At 38.7% G+C, this 14,143-nt stretch overlaps 1 protein-coding gene across 2 annotated transcripts in view; it reads left to right on the forward strand.

The window, feature by feature from the left end:
- Itgb1 (integrin subunit beta 1) overlaps positions 1-14,143 on the forward strand; it is a 48,033-nt gene that overhangs the window by 31,738 nt on the left and 2,152 nt on the right. Inside the window, exons 8-16 of one of the 2 annotated variants that reach the window (XM_087593859.1) lie at positions 458-553; positions 815-904; positions 3,108-3,248; positions 3,400-3,599; positions 5,160-5,398; positions 5,603-5,825; positions 7,485-7,717; positions 9,023-9,189; positions 9,946-10,026. In XM_087593859.1, the coding sequence (XP_087449985.1) occupies positions 458-553; positions 815-904; positions 3,108-3,248; positions 3,400-3,599; positions 5,160-5,398; positions 5,603-5,825; positions 7,485-7,717; positions 9,023-9,189; positions 9,946-10,020 (1,464 nt within the window). In that variant the 3' untranslated portion in view covers positions 10,021-10,026. The remainder of the gene's footprint in view (positions 1-457; positions 554-814; positions 905-3,107; positions 3,249-3,399; positions 3,600-5,159; positions 5,399-5,602; positions 5,826-7,484; positions 7,718-9,022; positions 9,190-9,945; positions 10,027-14,143) is intronic. The other variant, NM_017022.2, reaches the window with a different exon arrangement.

A 14,143-nucleotide genomic window follows, 5' to 3' on the forward strand; every position in this document is an offset into this window, starting at 1 on the left:
TCTCTTAAAATGGGACTGGAGAGGTGCTCAGTGGGTAAGAGCACTTGGCAGCTCTTCCAGAGGACTTGGGTTCAATTCCCAGCAGCCACATGGCTGCTCACACCTTTCTGTAATCCTATCTAGCTCCAGGGCTTCTGATAGTCTCATACGGATATACATGCAGCCAAAATGTCAGTGAACATAAAAATACATTACATAAAAATGCCTTAAAATACAGAAGTTCTTAAACATATAAAAGAAGAACATGACCCAGCTCAGCAATTATTTGCATTTGATGTTCTGTCTTGAGAGCAGCCTTGTGTGAGTGATCTGGTTATGAATGCTTATCAACTCAAACAGTGTAATCTTAGCAATTGAGAATAAGCCTGGACTACAGAGACTCAAACAAAATAAACAAAGCCTCATCATTGAATATATGGTGTATTTATATACGAAATTCTATTACTTGATTCCTTAGGATTATCCTTCAATTGCTCACCTTGTTCAGAAACTAAGTGAAAATAATATTCAGACGATTTTTGCAGTCACTGAAGAGTTCCAGCCTGTTTACAAGGTAAAAAAGAATGAAAGTTCTATATCTCTCCTATTGTTTAGTAGCTGAATTATGTATTTGGAGTGTGAGAAAATACCCCAAGGCATTTATGTTCAGTAGCTGATGGAACTTGACAAACGTTATTTATTTATTGCGTTTATTAGGATTGTTATTGTAAGTTTGACTTGAAAAGATACTGAGGAAATGAATAAAAGACCTGAGGTGCAATGGATTTTAATTGGTTGAAAAAATAATATTTATATTTTATATTTTTAATTTTAGGAATTGAAGAATTTGATTCCTAAGTCAGCAGTGGGCACACTGTCTGGAAACTCTAGTAATGTGATACAGCTGATTATCGATGCCTACAATGTGAGTGTGCTTTAAATGCTATTAGCTTCATGCCATGCTTTAAATAAAACACCCTTTTATACACATTTCAGCAAGCTGAAGAAACAGTGCAAAATGTGAATTTAAGTTCTGTGTCTGGAAGAAAAAGTTCATATCATTTTAGTCTTTGGAAGCATAATTTAAGCAAAGCAGAAATATTTAGATAAGGGCATATGCAAAATTTCCAAGCTCTTGTTTATGCGTCATTAGGCCATATACCTCCTACTTGGAACAAGAATAAAACACAACATACAGTTTTGTTTTGTTTTTTTTTTTAAATTTTTTTTCTTCCCTAAAGTCATCTTTATTGATCCATCTTTTTTTTTTTCTTTTGGAGATGGTTTTTCTGTGTTGCTCTGGCAGTCTAGAATTTACTATGTAGACCAAGCTGGCTTTGAACTCATAGAGATTTACCTGCATCTGCCCCCAAGTGCTGGGATGAGAGGTGTGCATCACCATGCCTGGCTAGCTTCACCTATTTGATGAATGATGCTTGACAGATTTTACTTTTCTCCTTTTTCGCAAGACAGACTCAGAGGACACACTTTCTGTTTTTAGTAGTAATTACAAACACTCTCCTGTGAATGTACACACATAGGCATATCATTCAGGAACTGAAACTACATCAGAATTCTCTGTAGAATACTTGTGATGATTCGCAGTAAGCTCTAGCCGGTGATCATTTAAAATGACCCACAGACACTTGCAGTTTCATGGAAACTGTTACGCACTATATAGACCGCTTCCTATGTCTTTGGTAGGTTAATTTAGATTAAAAACTTCTTTTAGCTGAGAGAGAGAGAGAGAGAGAGAGAGAGAGAGAGAGAGAGAGAGAGAGAGAGAGAGAGAGAGAGAGTGTGTGTGTGTGTGTGTGTGTGTGTTTAAATGCTGTGATGGGTATGTTATGAGACAGCTTGTGGAAGTTAGCTCTCTCCTCCAGCGTGTGGATTTGGTATCAAACTCACATTTTATACTCTGATGCATTTTGCCAGCCCCAGAATTTTTGGGGCTGTGTCATGGCCCAGGTACCTCAGCCTCTCAGTCTTTCCTGGGATCTGAACTCGTGACATTTTGCCTCTACCACCCGGTATGCTATGCCATGCCTTGCTTTGGACTTCACACTGATTTCTACACATGCTTAAGATCCCTAGACATTTTGGGAAGATTTTGACTTGGAGGGGTTAAAGACAAGATTCTTTTTGTTTTCCGTCCTCCCATTCCAGACTGCGATCCCTGTAGGGGTGTTATCTTTGTGAGAGTTTCCATTGCTGTGAAGAGACACCATGACCAAGACAACTTTTACAAAAGACATTTAATTGGTGCCGGTTTACACTTTGAAAGGTTCAGTTCATTATTGTCATGGCAGGAAGCATGGCAATGTGCAGGCACACATGGTGCTGAAGGAGCTGAGAGTTCTGTATCTTGATCTGACTGCAGACAAGAGATACTGTCTCATGGGCAATTAAGAGGAGGACCTTTTTCACATAGGGTTGAGCCTAAGCATAAGTCTTCAAAACCTGCCTACACAGTGTGCTCTAAGTGACACACTTTCTCTAACAAGGCCACACCTCTTAATGGTGCCATTTCCCATGAGCCAAACTTATTCAAACCACCACAGGTGTCCTGAGATGTCTGCTCTCTTAAATAATAAGCACTGCCTGGACTCTTGTCAGCTCTCCTCATATTTTATTTTTTGTCAGTGCTGAGAATAGCCTAGGGTCTCATGGCTACTAGACACAGTGCTGTACCATTGAGCTAAGCTCCAGTTCTTCAGGCTCCAGAAGGGTGTTAAGGAAGTGGGTAAGATCACAGTGGTCCCAAGTAGATTTGTTTATGCTGATGGTCTGGTCTCTGGCCAGAGGACAGTTACGGAGAGCTGTTGTGACAGCAGGGGTAGCAAGCATCTGTTCTGTGTTCTTAGGATTCCTCATAATCATTAGCATTTTAGCTAATTAATAAAAAGTGAATTAATTAATAAGAAGTAAATGCTTTCATATTGTACACATTATTTTGAAGACTGGACCATTTTTAGAGTTGACTACTCTAGATTTTCTAACACCCAGTTGGATTGAATTGCATTGAAATGATAGTGTTTTCATAACAGCTCCTTTCATCCAGTGTTATTTGAGTGTGTTCAAGTCATATTTTATTTTACGTCCCTTTTCATGGTTAGTATTTCTTTTAGTCCCTTTCTTCAGAAGTCATTCTGGAAAACAGCAAATTGCCAGATGGAGTAACAATAAATTACAAGTCCTACTGCAAGAATGGAGTGAATGGGACAGGAGAAAATGGACGAAAGTGCTCTAACATTTCCATTGGAGATGAGGTATGTTCTATGAGCATTTATGTGAAAAAGGGAAAGAATGCGTAAAAAAAAAAAATCGGGCTGGAGAGATAGTTTAGCAATTAAAGCACTACTAGCATTTGAAATATTTTCATGTTCATTGGCTGAATTTATTAATCTTTTTTCCTTTAAGGTTCAATTTGAAATTAGCATAACTGCTAATAAATGTCCAAACAAGGAGTCTGAAACAATTAAAATTAAACCTCTGGGCTTCACAGAAGAAGTAGAGGTGGTCCTTCAGTTCATCTGTAAGTGTAATTGTCAAAGCCATGGCATCCCAGCAAGTCCCAAGTGCCATGAGGGAAATGGGACATTTGAGTGTGGAGCCTGCAGGTAAGTGCAGTCTTGCTGCAGTGGGACAGACAGTATAGGCCACTTTATTTGGGAAGCCTGTAGAAAATAAAGACACGAATCCTTTGCTTCAGTCACTTGCTCACCTACTCTTAAGGCTCTGTGGTTAAGCTTTTGCTAGGTAAGCAGTGTGTCCACTCAGTGTCTCACAGCAACCTGTGGGCTTTGTTCTCCTAGTGACACTCCCAGTTCTCTACAGTAAAATACATTGAAAAGGGAAAACAAGTAGACAGAAACATGTTTTGCACAGACTGTCAATGGTGACTTTTTAAATTGTGTTTTACTTGGATGACCCCAAATTTATGATCTTACTGCCTCCGTACTTGGGTACTGAGATCCCACTCCTCCCAGTCTTAAATCACAGTTTTATCTGTGACCTAGTTAGCAAGAAAAATGTTTACCATGTACAGCATTAATTTTCTGTTTCTGGGATAAAGATAAAATAGTACTTGAAGTTTCATTTATTTGTTTATTTAGTGTGTGCTCTGATGTTAGGGCAGGCTTGTGGTGAGAGCAATCACAGAGTTAGTTCTCTGTTTACCTTGTGGATCCTAGGAGTTGATCAGGTTTGGTGACTCTTTTTTTGGTGCTTTTAGCATCTTAGCCGTCTCACCTGCCCTCTTGGCTGCTTTTTATATTAAAAATTAAACTGTGTTTGTAATACAGCCTTTTCTTTAAAATAGAATTTTTTGTAAATGTCAGCCTCATATCACTGTGGGTTTTTTTATTGGCCCAAAGAAAAATGAATAGCTATGTTTACCATTAATTGCCATTTTAAGAAATGATTTAATTATTGTATTCTTTCTACATTATATTTAACTTGAGTCATTAAGATATCTTTTTTTTTTTTAAACAGCATTTACCAAAAAAGATCTTTTTTGGAATTTCTTTGCCTTCTTTTTGTTTAGCATATGCAAAATGAGTTTATCCAGTATTCATGAACGTGCTCTAAGATATGTAGGATATTTGAGCAGTCTAGACCTGTGTGTAAATTTACCCTTATCTAAGGCTAGGTCTATTTTCAGTTTATGTACTCAGTGAATTTTCTAACTTTTGGGATTGTAGGCATTGCTATTTTTTTGTTAACAGTTAGACCTTTGCTTCAAATTTAGTGGCAGGTAGTCTGTAACGGTAATATAATTGAATTATTTGAGAATGTAGCCAGATGTACACCTTTAATCCCTGCACTTGGGAGCTAGAGGCAGGCAGACCTCTGAGTTCCAAGTTAGCCTGGTCTGTTTCTTCCAGTTTTGTTGTTTGTTGCTGGAGTATGTTTTCATTTTGCTCAGAATGGTTCCTTGCTGAAGATGAAATTTCCCCAAGGCCCCTGTATATTCTATAAGAACTTGAGTGTCTCCTGCATGTGTGTGTGTGTGTGTGTGTGTGTGTGTGTGTGTGTGTGTGTGTGTGTGTGTGTATGAACACAGTGCACTTCTCTCAGGTCTGTATATGTAGAGCGAGCATCCCTCCCTGATACTTTGCTAGTGTGAGGAAATTGTTGCACTTCGTGTTTTATGTGACTGTGTTTGGATTTCTCTGCAGGTGCAATGAGGGTCGTGTTGGGAGACACTGTGAATGTAGCACAGATGAAGTGAACAGTGAAGACATGGATGCTTACTGCAGAAAAGAGAACAGCTCAGAGATCTGCAGTAACAATGGAGAGTGTGTCTGTGGACAGTGTGTGTGCAGGAAGAGAGAGAATACAAATGAAATTTACTCCGGCAAATTCTGCGAGTGTGATAACTTCAACTGCGATAGGTCCAACGGCTTAATCTGTGGAGGTGGGTCAGCACCAGCAGTAGCTACACACACAGTTCCTCTGAAGAGTCTGTGGGTGAACACACAGAAAGGGAAGGTGCAGGAGTTAGGGCAGGCTTTCCATTAGATCTGCTTTCTTCTGTGCGGTGGCTTGTTTTTAATTTGTGAATAATTGCTGTGACGATTTATTTTACCATTGTTTTGAGAAATGATCTTTTTCATTGCAGGAAATGGTGTGTGCAGGTGTCGTGTCTGTGAATGCTATCCCAACTACACTGGCAGTGCATGTGACTGTTCCTTGGACACTGTTCCATGCGTAGCGACAAATGGTCAGATCTGCAATGGCCGGGGCATCTGTGAATGTGGTGCTTGTAAGTGCACAGATCCCAAGTTCCAAGGGCCAACCTGTGAGACCTGTCAGACCTGCCTTGGTGTCTGTGCAGAGCATAAGTAAGTACTGCCCAAGGGCTTCACGCGGTCACACTCACTTTGCTGACCCCAGTGCCTATGTTACACCACTAGAGCCAGAGGAGAGTGCTGATCGAGTGCACTTCTAAGAGAATACTGGCTGCTTTTTATGTACCATTTTTTATGTCCTAAAAATTCTTAATAATTGTGTAGGAATGAAGTGTGCCATGAGAGTTGTGCTGTTTTGTTTGTTTTTAATCTGAAATCACTATGTAATAAGTCTGTGCTGTTACCTTATTTAATCGGCACTACTGTCCTTTGTTTTTAAGGTTTAGTGTAGAGATAGAGCTCTGAGCTCTACCACAGAGGCTTATACTCTAGTCCAGTTGCTATCTTTTGCTTGAGGAGAATGGAAGGTTTTCTCCTTGGTAAATTATTATACTGATACTATACTGCTTAAGATATTATGGATCTATGTTACATATTTGATGTCATATAGGTCCAGTTTTATTACCTATATCTTAATTTTGTGTTGTAGAGATGTATATCCATGCATGTGTATATTTATGTATATCCATGAATGTATATATATTATGTAAAGTTATGACAACTTTAGTTATTTCTCAGGTGCCTTCTACCCTGCCACCTCTATTTACCAGAGGGGTTTTCATTGACCTGGAACTTTGCCAAGTAAGCTAGGCCAGGAATCTGTCTCTGCCTCCTAGCACTGGGATTGAAAACACGTGCCTCCATTACTGGCCTTTTCCATAGGTTCTAGTGATCAGAATTCAGGTCTTCATGCTTGTGGGGCAGGTACTTTTCTGACTAAACAATCTTCCAGGCCCCACCTTTATTTCTTTATCATGATTTAATTTTCATTTTGGAGACTAGCATTTTCTTTTTACCCTATTAATGAGAAATTTATTTGTAAGAAAAATCCAAGTGTTAGCATTGACTAAGAAAATGTATTTGGTTTACTTAAAATTGCTATAAATTTGAACTGCTAAAGTTCATTAAAATATGTTAAATTATGTTAATTTTATATATCTATATAAATTCATACACAGTGTAGAATGAGAGAGAGACCTTGCTATTGAGCCTAGGCTCTCCCAGAACTGGAGATTATTCTGCCTCAGCCTCCTGAGCATGCTAGGACTGCAGATGTGGCTACCACTAAGGGCTTAGTCTAGATTTTAATGTATGTCCCCCAGGTCTGCAGTGTGCTAGTTGTTAGTTTGTACTGGAGGCTGAGCAGTTCCCCATAGCTAGGAAGTAAGGTTTGTTAATCAGATGTTGGGTGAACTCTTGATAAGGCCTGGTGTTACTAGGCCCCATAGGCACTGGCCTTTACTGAAGTCTTTATTCTTCCAGTGGAGGGCACATGCTTGCAGGCAGCTTCTGTAGCCAGAGGCTTCCTGGGTGCTTTGCTACAACCAATGGTTAGTCCAAGGTGGGTCTGGAGAATTTGTTACCTACCCTTTTATTCTTTGACTGCAGCTTTGCCAGCCAGGGTGTTGCTGACCTTAGTGGCAGTGGCTTGGCCAAGGCTGCTGGAAACCAGGATCTCTTGTGGCACATATTACCTCTATTTCCTCTGAATTTATATTGCCCTTAGACTGGTATGGTTATTAGTTTAGCACGTGAAGTATTCTAAGCAAAATTCATCTTAATACACACTAAGTGTAATGATTTCTGTCTTAGAGAATGTGTTCAGTGCAGAGCCTTCAATAAAGGAGAAAAAAAAGACACGTGTGCACAGGAGTGCTCCCATTTCAACCTCACTAAAGTGGAAAGCAGGGAGAAGTTGCCCCAGCCTGTGCAGGTGGACCCTGTGACCCACTGCAAGGAGAAGGACATTGATGACTGCTGGTTCTATTTCACCTACTCAGTGAACAGCAACGGTGAAGCTCACGTGCATGTTGTGGAGACTCCAGGTAGAAGTCCAGGATGCGTAGCATTGCTTCTTACAGTGCCTTGTTTCTATTCCGAGGCATTGCCGGGGCTCTGGCTGCAGGAACAGCCTGTATTCTTATCTTACTATTTATATTAGGTTTATATTGGGATATTTTCTTCTCAAAGCTTAAAGTAGAATTTTGCTAATTATATAGCAACTAAAGAAGGAATCAAGTTTTAAGTAAATGCAACCCAAGCTATATTGTTGTGATATTTAAATCTGAGCTCAGTCCAGCTTTAGGTGCTCGAAGAAGGTATCTTAAAGATATTATCAATGTTGAATTTGTTCAACTTCCCAGGAAAGAAGCACGTTTCACCTTTGTTTTCCTAGTAGCCTTTATAGATTCTTTGTCACTCTATCAGGTTTTTGCTATGAACTCATTTTAGACATGTGGTAAGCATCTGTTTAGGGTTATAAGAAATGCTTCAACTTTGTAGCTTTTATTGTTTTTAAAAGAGAGGACAACTTTGTGGAGTTGTTTCTCTTGTCCTACGGGTTCCTGAGAATCAAACACGTGGTTAGCCTTGTTACCAAGTGCCTTTACCCACTGAGCCCTCTTGTGGTCTCTGCATTGTTCTGCAACACTAGACAGCCTCTATCTTTTCATTGCCTTAGCAATTTTTTCAACACGGGCTTTGTTGCTGTTTTTGTGGTGTTATGCAGTGAACCCAGGTGTTGCAATAGATCATGGCTTCCTGGTTTATTTCTACAGTGTTAATGACTTCGAAGGTGTGACTGCAGCCTTGCCACTTGAATGCTAGCCTGTGTCTGGCCAGTCATCTTTACTACTGTCTTTTGTCATTGCTTAGTACTTTATAGTCTTAACAGATTATTTTTAATTATATATAAGCTTTTTATTATTTTTGATGCCATTATGATTTTTAATTTTTTTTAGTCTTCAGAAAAGAAATATATTCCATAGCCCCCAAATAAATGACCTACTGATCATATTTCCTACAGTTTTATAAGCTCCCTCGTTAGAATCTAGTAGTTTTTTGTTTGTTTGTTTGTTTGTTTGAGATCGGGTCTCAACTTGTCTGGCCTGGAACTTACTTTGTAGACCAGGTTGACCTCAAACTCATGAGGTCCATCTTGAGATTAAAGGTATGTGCCACCACACCTGGCCTGGAACTTAGTAGCTTTTAAATAGGTTTTTGGGACAGTGCAGTCTCTTGAGTTTGCAGCACTATTAATTTTGTTAAGACCCCATCTAGCTCTTTGTGGTCATGTGAACTTTGTGTAAACTCAGTCTTTTTATGCTTATGATTAACCTTTTCGTTTGTAGACTGTCCTACTGGTCCCGACATCATCCCAATTGTAGCAGGCGTGGTTGCCGGAATTGTTCTTATTGGCCTTGCCTTGCTGCTGATTTGGAAACTTTTAATGATAATTCATGACAGAAGGGAATTTGCTAAATTTGAAAAGGAGAAAATGAATGCCAAGTGGGACACGGTAAGTTATGAAACATCTATGAGAAGTAGGTTGGTTCCTGAAGTAAGTGTAACTTACTAATGGTGAGGCTGACCTTTAAAGTCCTCTTTAAATATTTTATTTCACCCAAAGTTCAAAATTCAAAGAAATTGCATTTGCTGAAAACCAGAAGCCTCCTATTCAATTAATAATTTAGGAGAATATGATATTTTGTGTATGTAGTGGCCAATATGTTTTAGTTCTTTAGTAGGTCAGATTCTAACTATTCTCAGCTCATTTGTCTGATATAAAATAGAATCTTAAATGACTTCACCAACATCTCAGGCCACACTGTAGAAAACTCCTCTTCCCCTCCATACATTCATTATGATTCTCTTCATATGATTTCTGGGATACACAACCAAACCAGTATTTCTAAGACTAGCATGAGGGGAGGGCTGACCAGAAGATGGGGTTACAACGGGCCTTCTTAGATGAGGTCTAGGTGTGTTTGTGCATTTGGAAATACTCAGCCTGAACTTTCTTCAGATTGCATTTCTGTAAAATCTTGCTTAATAGAAACACAGGCTTTGACTGATATGTGCTGATAACTGGTTTCAGAATAGAATTGTGTGATTGGATAAATGTTGGCCCTTTAGATTCACATTTTGACACAACAGGGTTTTTTTTTTTTTAATTTAGACATTTTAGAAGTATAGAAATAGAATTCCAGTTTATGTCAATACATATCAATTTTCTTTCTGAAGAAATCACTAGAAACTATTTCTTTCACTTTAGCAAGAAAATCCGATTTACAAGAGTCCTATTAATAATTTCAAGAATCCAAACTATGGACGTAAAGCTGGTCTCTGAGTTTCCGTTCGTATTTCTTTTCACTCTCTATCCTTGCATGTGAATTTCTGTCTGTCTCTCCCTTTTTTTTTTTTTTTTCTGCACCATGTGTGTGTCTCAGCACTACTGCTATTTTTGTTTGGCTTTATTTTATTTTATGGCTATGGGTGGCTTGTCTCATATGTTAACTTAGTGCTTGGAAGGACTTTACCAAATAATAAGGTATAGAGGCTGCCCCTGTGTTGGAGAGAAAGCAATGCTTTGCAGCCAGGCAAGACCTGCTTAAGGAAGTAGAGCAGCCCAGAGCTCTGTTACCTCCCTGAGGCTCCTCTCAAGTCTGCGGCAGGGAGGGTGTTAACTGACGCTGGGCTGCAGTGTACTATCGATCTCCGATGCAGTCCTGTTCCAGAAGGTCATGGCAGATGCTGAATTACTTCCTGAATTGAATAGTGAAACTGTTCACAGTTACAATTCATTTTACCCATTCTAGGAAGATTCTGAGACTTTTTTTGTTCTTGATTATGTGGAAATTCCACTGAGAAGCAGAATACCACCGAGTGTTTCTTTTTAGTTATTACATGGTTCTGACTTTCAAGTTTAAAACTGAAATTTTTGTTGCTTATTTTTATTTTATTATTATCATTTTTTTCTTGAGAGAAGTATTTAATATTTAGCCCTGGCTATCTTTGATCTTGCTGTGTAGACCAGGCTAGCCTTGAACTCACATAGATTTACCTGTTTTTGCCTCTCTTAAAACTTCCATAAAAAAGGCTGATTACATTTAGAACCAAATTATTTTCTTGTGGATTGGAAGAGCCCAGGAGAATTCATGTTTTGTTGTTTCCACTTTCTGTCAACAGAGACAGTGTTGGCAATAGCTATAGGGTTCCCCGTGCTTTAGGAATGGTTCTCAATTCCTTATATTTTTTGTTACTTGTGAGAATAGTGGGGGTTATCTTTATTCTTGTTTTATAGAAGAGAAGACTGAGGCAGAGAAACCAAGTTCACACAGCTAGTCAGTGAAATGATATTTATGTCCCTATCCTCTGCCCTGCACCCATTAGCAATCACATTCTTTAGGAAACAGTTAACCTGGTCAGGAAGAAATAGAACACTTTACAGAGCTGCCCATTTTGACAGCTGTGTTATGATTTGGGGTAATGTAATGAGAATCTCTTACACACTGTGTGACAGCATCACCTGTCACTAAAAAGCCATGGACCTAATAGCTGAGGCAGGAAATATAGAAGGTAGGACATCCAGCAGAGAGGATTCTGGGAAAGAGTCAAGAGCAGGAGATTTACCCTGAAGTCAGATGGATGAAACTGAGAGAAACCAGACATGTAGCTGAATTCAGGTTAGAATAAATGGGTTATGTAAGTTATGAGCTAATTGGGAAACAAACCCATGCTTATGGTTTTATTCATAAATTATTAAGTCTCATGGTCATAATTCTGGGAGCACCTAGGGAGAAAAGCTCATGCTACTCTGTTGGACAAACATAATAGGAGAATCACTTTCCTACTACATAGAACTCAGCACAGCTGTTACGATTACTTTTATTCTGTTATTGAACTTGGAAAGCAAAATTGAAGGGCTTCAGGATGTATAATCACTTAATCTGTGAATCAGTCAGTTAAAAAAATAAGATTTTCAGAAAACCCTAAATAAGAGGATGTTTTATATTTTTAAGGAACATAGGAAGTAACAGCAATACTAGAAATCATGATATTCTGTATCTCTTTTCCTGCTAAGAAGCTTTTATTCAAGGCTAGTTTGTTGGTAGAAAGTTATTGTTAAACTCTTGTGTGTGTGTAACTTGATACATTCTTTCACTCTCACCTGATACTTTACAGAACTTAATTTTTATAGAAAAACTGAATAGCCAGTGAAATTAGTGGGGTTTTATTTATTTTCTTTGTGGACACAATCAGGTATTAACCATTTCATGTAGTTACTTTCCACAGAAGACTTTTCCTGAGATAAGTTATTTGCCCTTCCCGTACATTTAATGGCACTTTGAGTAGTATTAATCAATAGTTACTATTTATATTTAATGTTTATATTCTTGATTTAATTTCTGGCTATCATACACCTTCTTCAGCTAGAATAAGCATTTCATACAATTAAAAAAGCAAGGGTTTCTTAAAATTTATTTATATATTACTGAAATCTAAGAAATTTTATGGCTATAGATTATTCCAGGATGTTTTCTTAATGAATATGAACAGTAAAAATTAATGAGGGCAAAACTATCAGAAAAAAATCACATAAAAACATTTTTTGTGATATGGGACCAAGGGTTCTCACCAATTAATTACACCATTAGCATGCACCGTAATTATGTAAGCATGTAAGACTGCCATGTTGGGACACTGACAGAATTGTTAGGTTTGTCCTTCCCTGCTGTGAATGACAAGCCTCCGAGTTTTCATTGCATACCTCACATAAGTAATTCACAGCCACCACTGCCAGCTGTTCCTAGTAGACCAAGAGGGACTCACTGCAAAGGAACCTACACTTTAGGTGCAAATATGCCTTGGCTTCTTGGGGCAGGGGCTGTCTGTCCCCTGACTGATGGAACTAATCTGATTTACTTTAGCTTACCTTCATTAAACTGATACCTAATACATACGTGAGTTTATCTCTAACTTGCATGTTAAATTTTTGTTTGGTTGGACTTTGACATAGTGAATATAAATGTTAGTGTGTATGGCAAACCAAACTTCTCCAAAGGTAAGTGTTTTCCATATAAATTCTGCTTTAGACTCCATGACAATAAATATTGAACTTCTCTCCTTTTATATTTTGCTTTATGTTTTGTTCACTTACAATTCTTAAGCAGTATTAGATTTTGTTGAATGTGTTAACTTAGAGACAATTAAATAGTAGTTTAGTAGCCTAATATATTTGATGCATTTCTAGCATCACACCCAGGAAGTTGTAAGAAGTTACCCGAAGGAGGGATGCTGTAAGCCAGCGAGCTGAGACCTTGAGATTCTAAGCAGTTTTGTCGTCAGTGTAATAGAATGTTTGTTGATGGCGCTTGTATTACCTACTTTTTCTGTTGGTCTAATGAGAAAAGATTTACTCAGGTTCACAGTTAGAGTGTACAGTGTCATAGTGTTGGAGTTTGGGGCACCTGGTCAAATCAAAGTGAAAGTGACAGATGCTGGGGCTCACTTTCTCCTTTTATACAACATTCAAGCTCAGGAAATGACTCACTTTCTCCTTTTATACAACATTCAAGCTCAGGAAATGATTCTACTCACAGTGGACATCCTGCCTCAATTAATCAAGACAAGGCCAAAGGCCCACATGATTTTATGTTGAGATTAAAGTTTGCATTCTGTTGTAAAATACCATGACCAAAAAGCAACGTGATGAAAGGGTTTATTTTGTTTAACTGGTACAACCTATCATCAGAAGAAACCAAAGCAGGAACATGGGGGCAGTCCCCTGGACACAGGAACTAAAGCAGAGACCTCCAGAGAAGTTCTTACTGCTGTGCATACATTCCCTGGCATGCTCAGTTAACCTTTTGTATACAGCTCAGGCCTACCTGCCCAGGAGTGGCACCACACACAGTGGGCTGGGCTCTCCTAACCAATTAGCAGTCAAGAAAATGCCCACAGGTCAGTGTGTTGGAGGCAATTCCTTAATTAAGGTTTCCTCTTCCAAGGAGACCTTAGTTTGTATCAAGATGACAGAAACTAACCAGCATCCCACTGTTTGAGGAGTGGGAGTGAGTGATCAGGTGTGTGGTCTTGTTCTGCAAGTAATTTACAAAGCTGCTGCTGTCTTGGTAGATGCTGACCTTGATCTTAGGGCTAAGCCCACACTGCTTTCCTCTTCTCTGCTCCATTCCCAGCACCTCAGAACACGTTTTAAATTTCAGATGAAGCATATGTGTCTCTACCTTGATATGGTGTTCTTTGTTCTATACTGTGGCTTGGTATTTGCTTTTTAGTAATTTATTTGTAGTCAGTTTCCCTATGGAAGTATTCTTAAACTTCTCATGTTCATCCCTCTTTCTAGTACTCTTCATATTATGTAATTCTATTTTGAACTGTCAGATCACCTTATTTCATATCTTCACACACTATACTGTACTCTTGTCTTAGTGAGGGTTTTACTGCTGTGA

Source organism: Rattus norvegicus, chromosome 19, assembly GCF_021556685.1.
Source record: "Rattus norvegicus strain SHRSP/BbbUtx chromosome 19, alternate assembly SHRSP_T2T, whole genome shotgun sequence".
Lineage (NCBI taxonomy): Eukaryota > Metazoa > Chordata > Mammalia > Rodentia > Muridae > Rattus > Rattus norvegicus.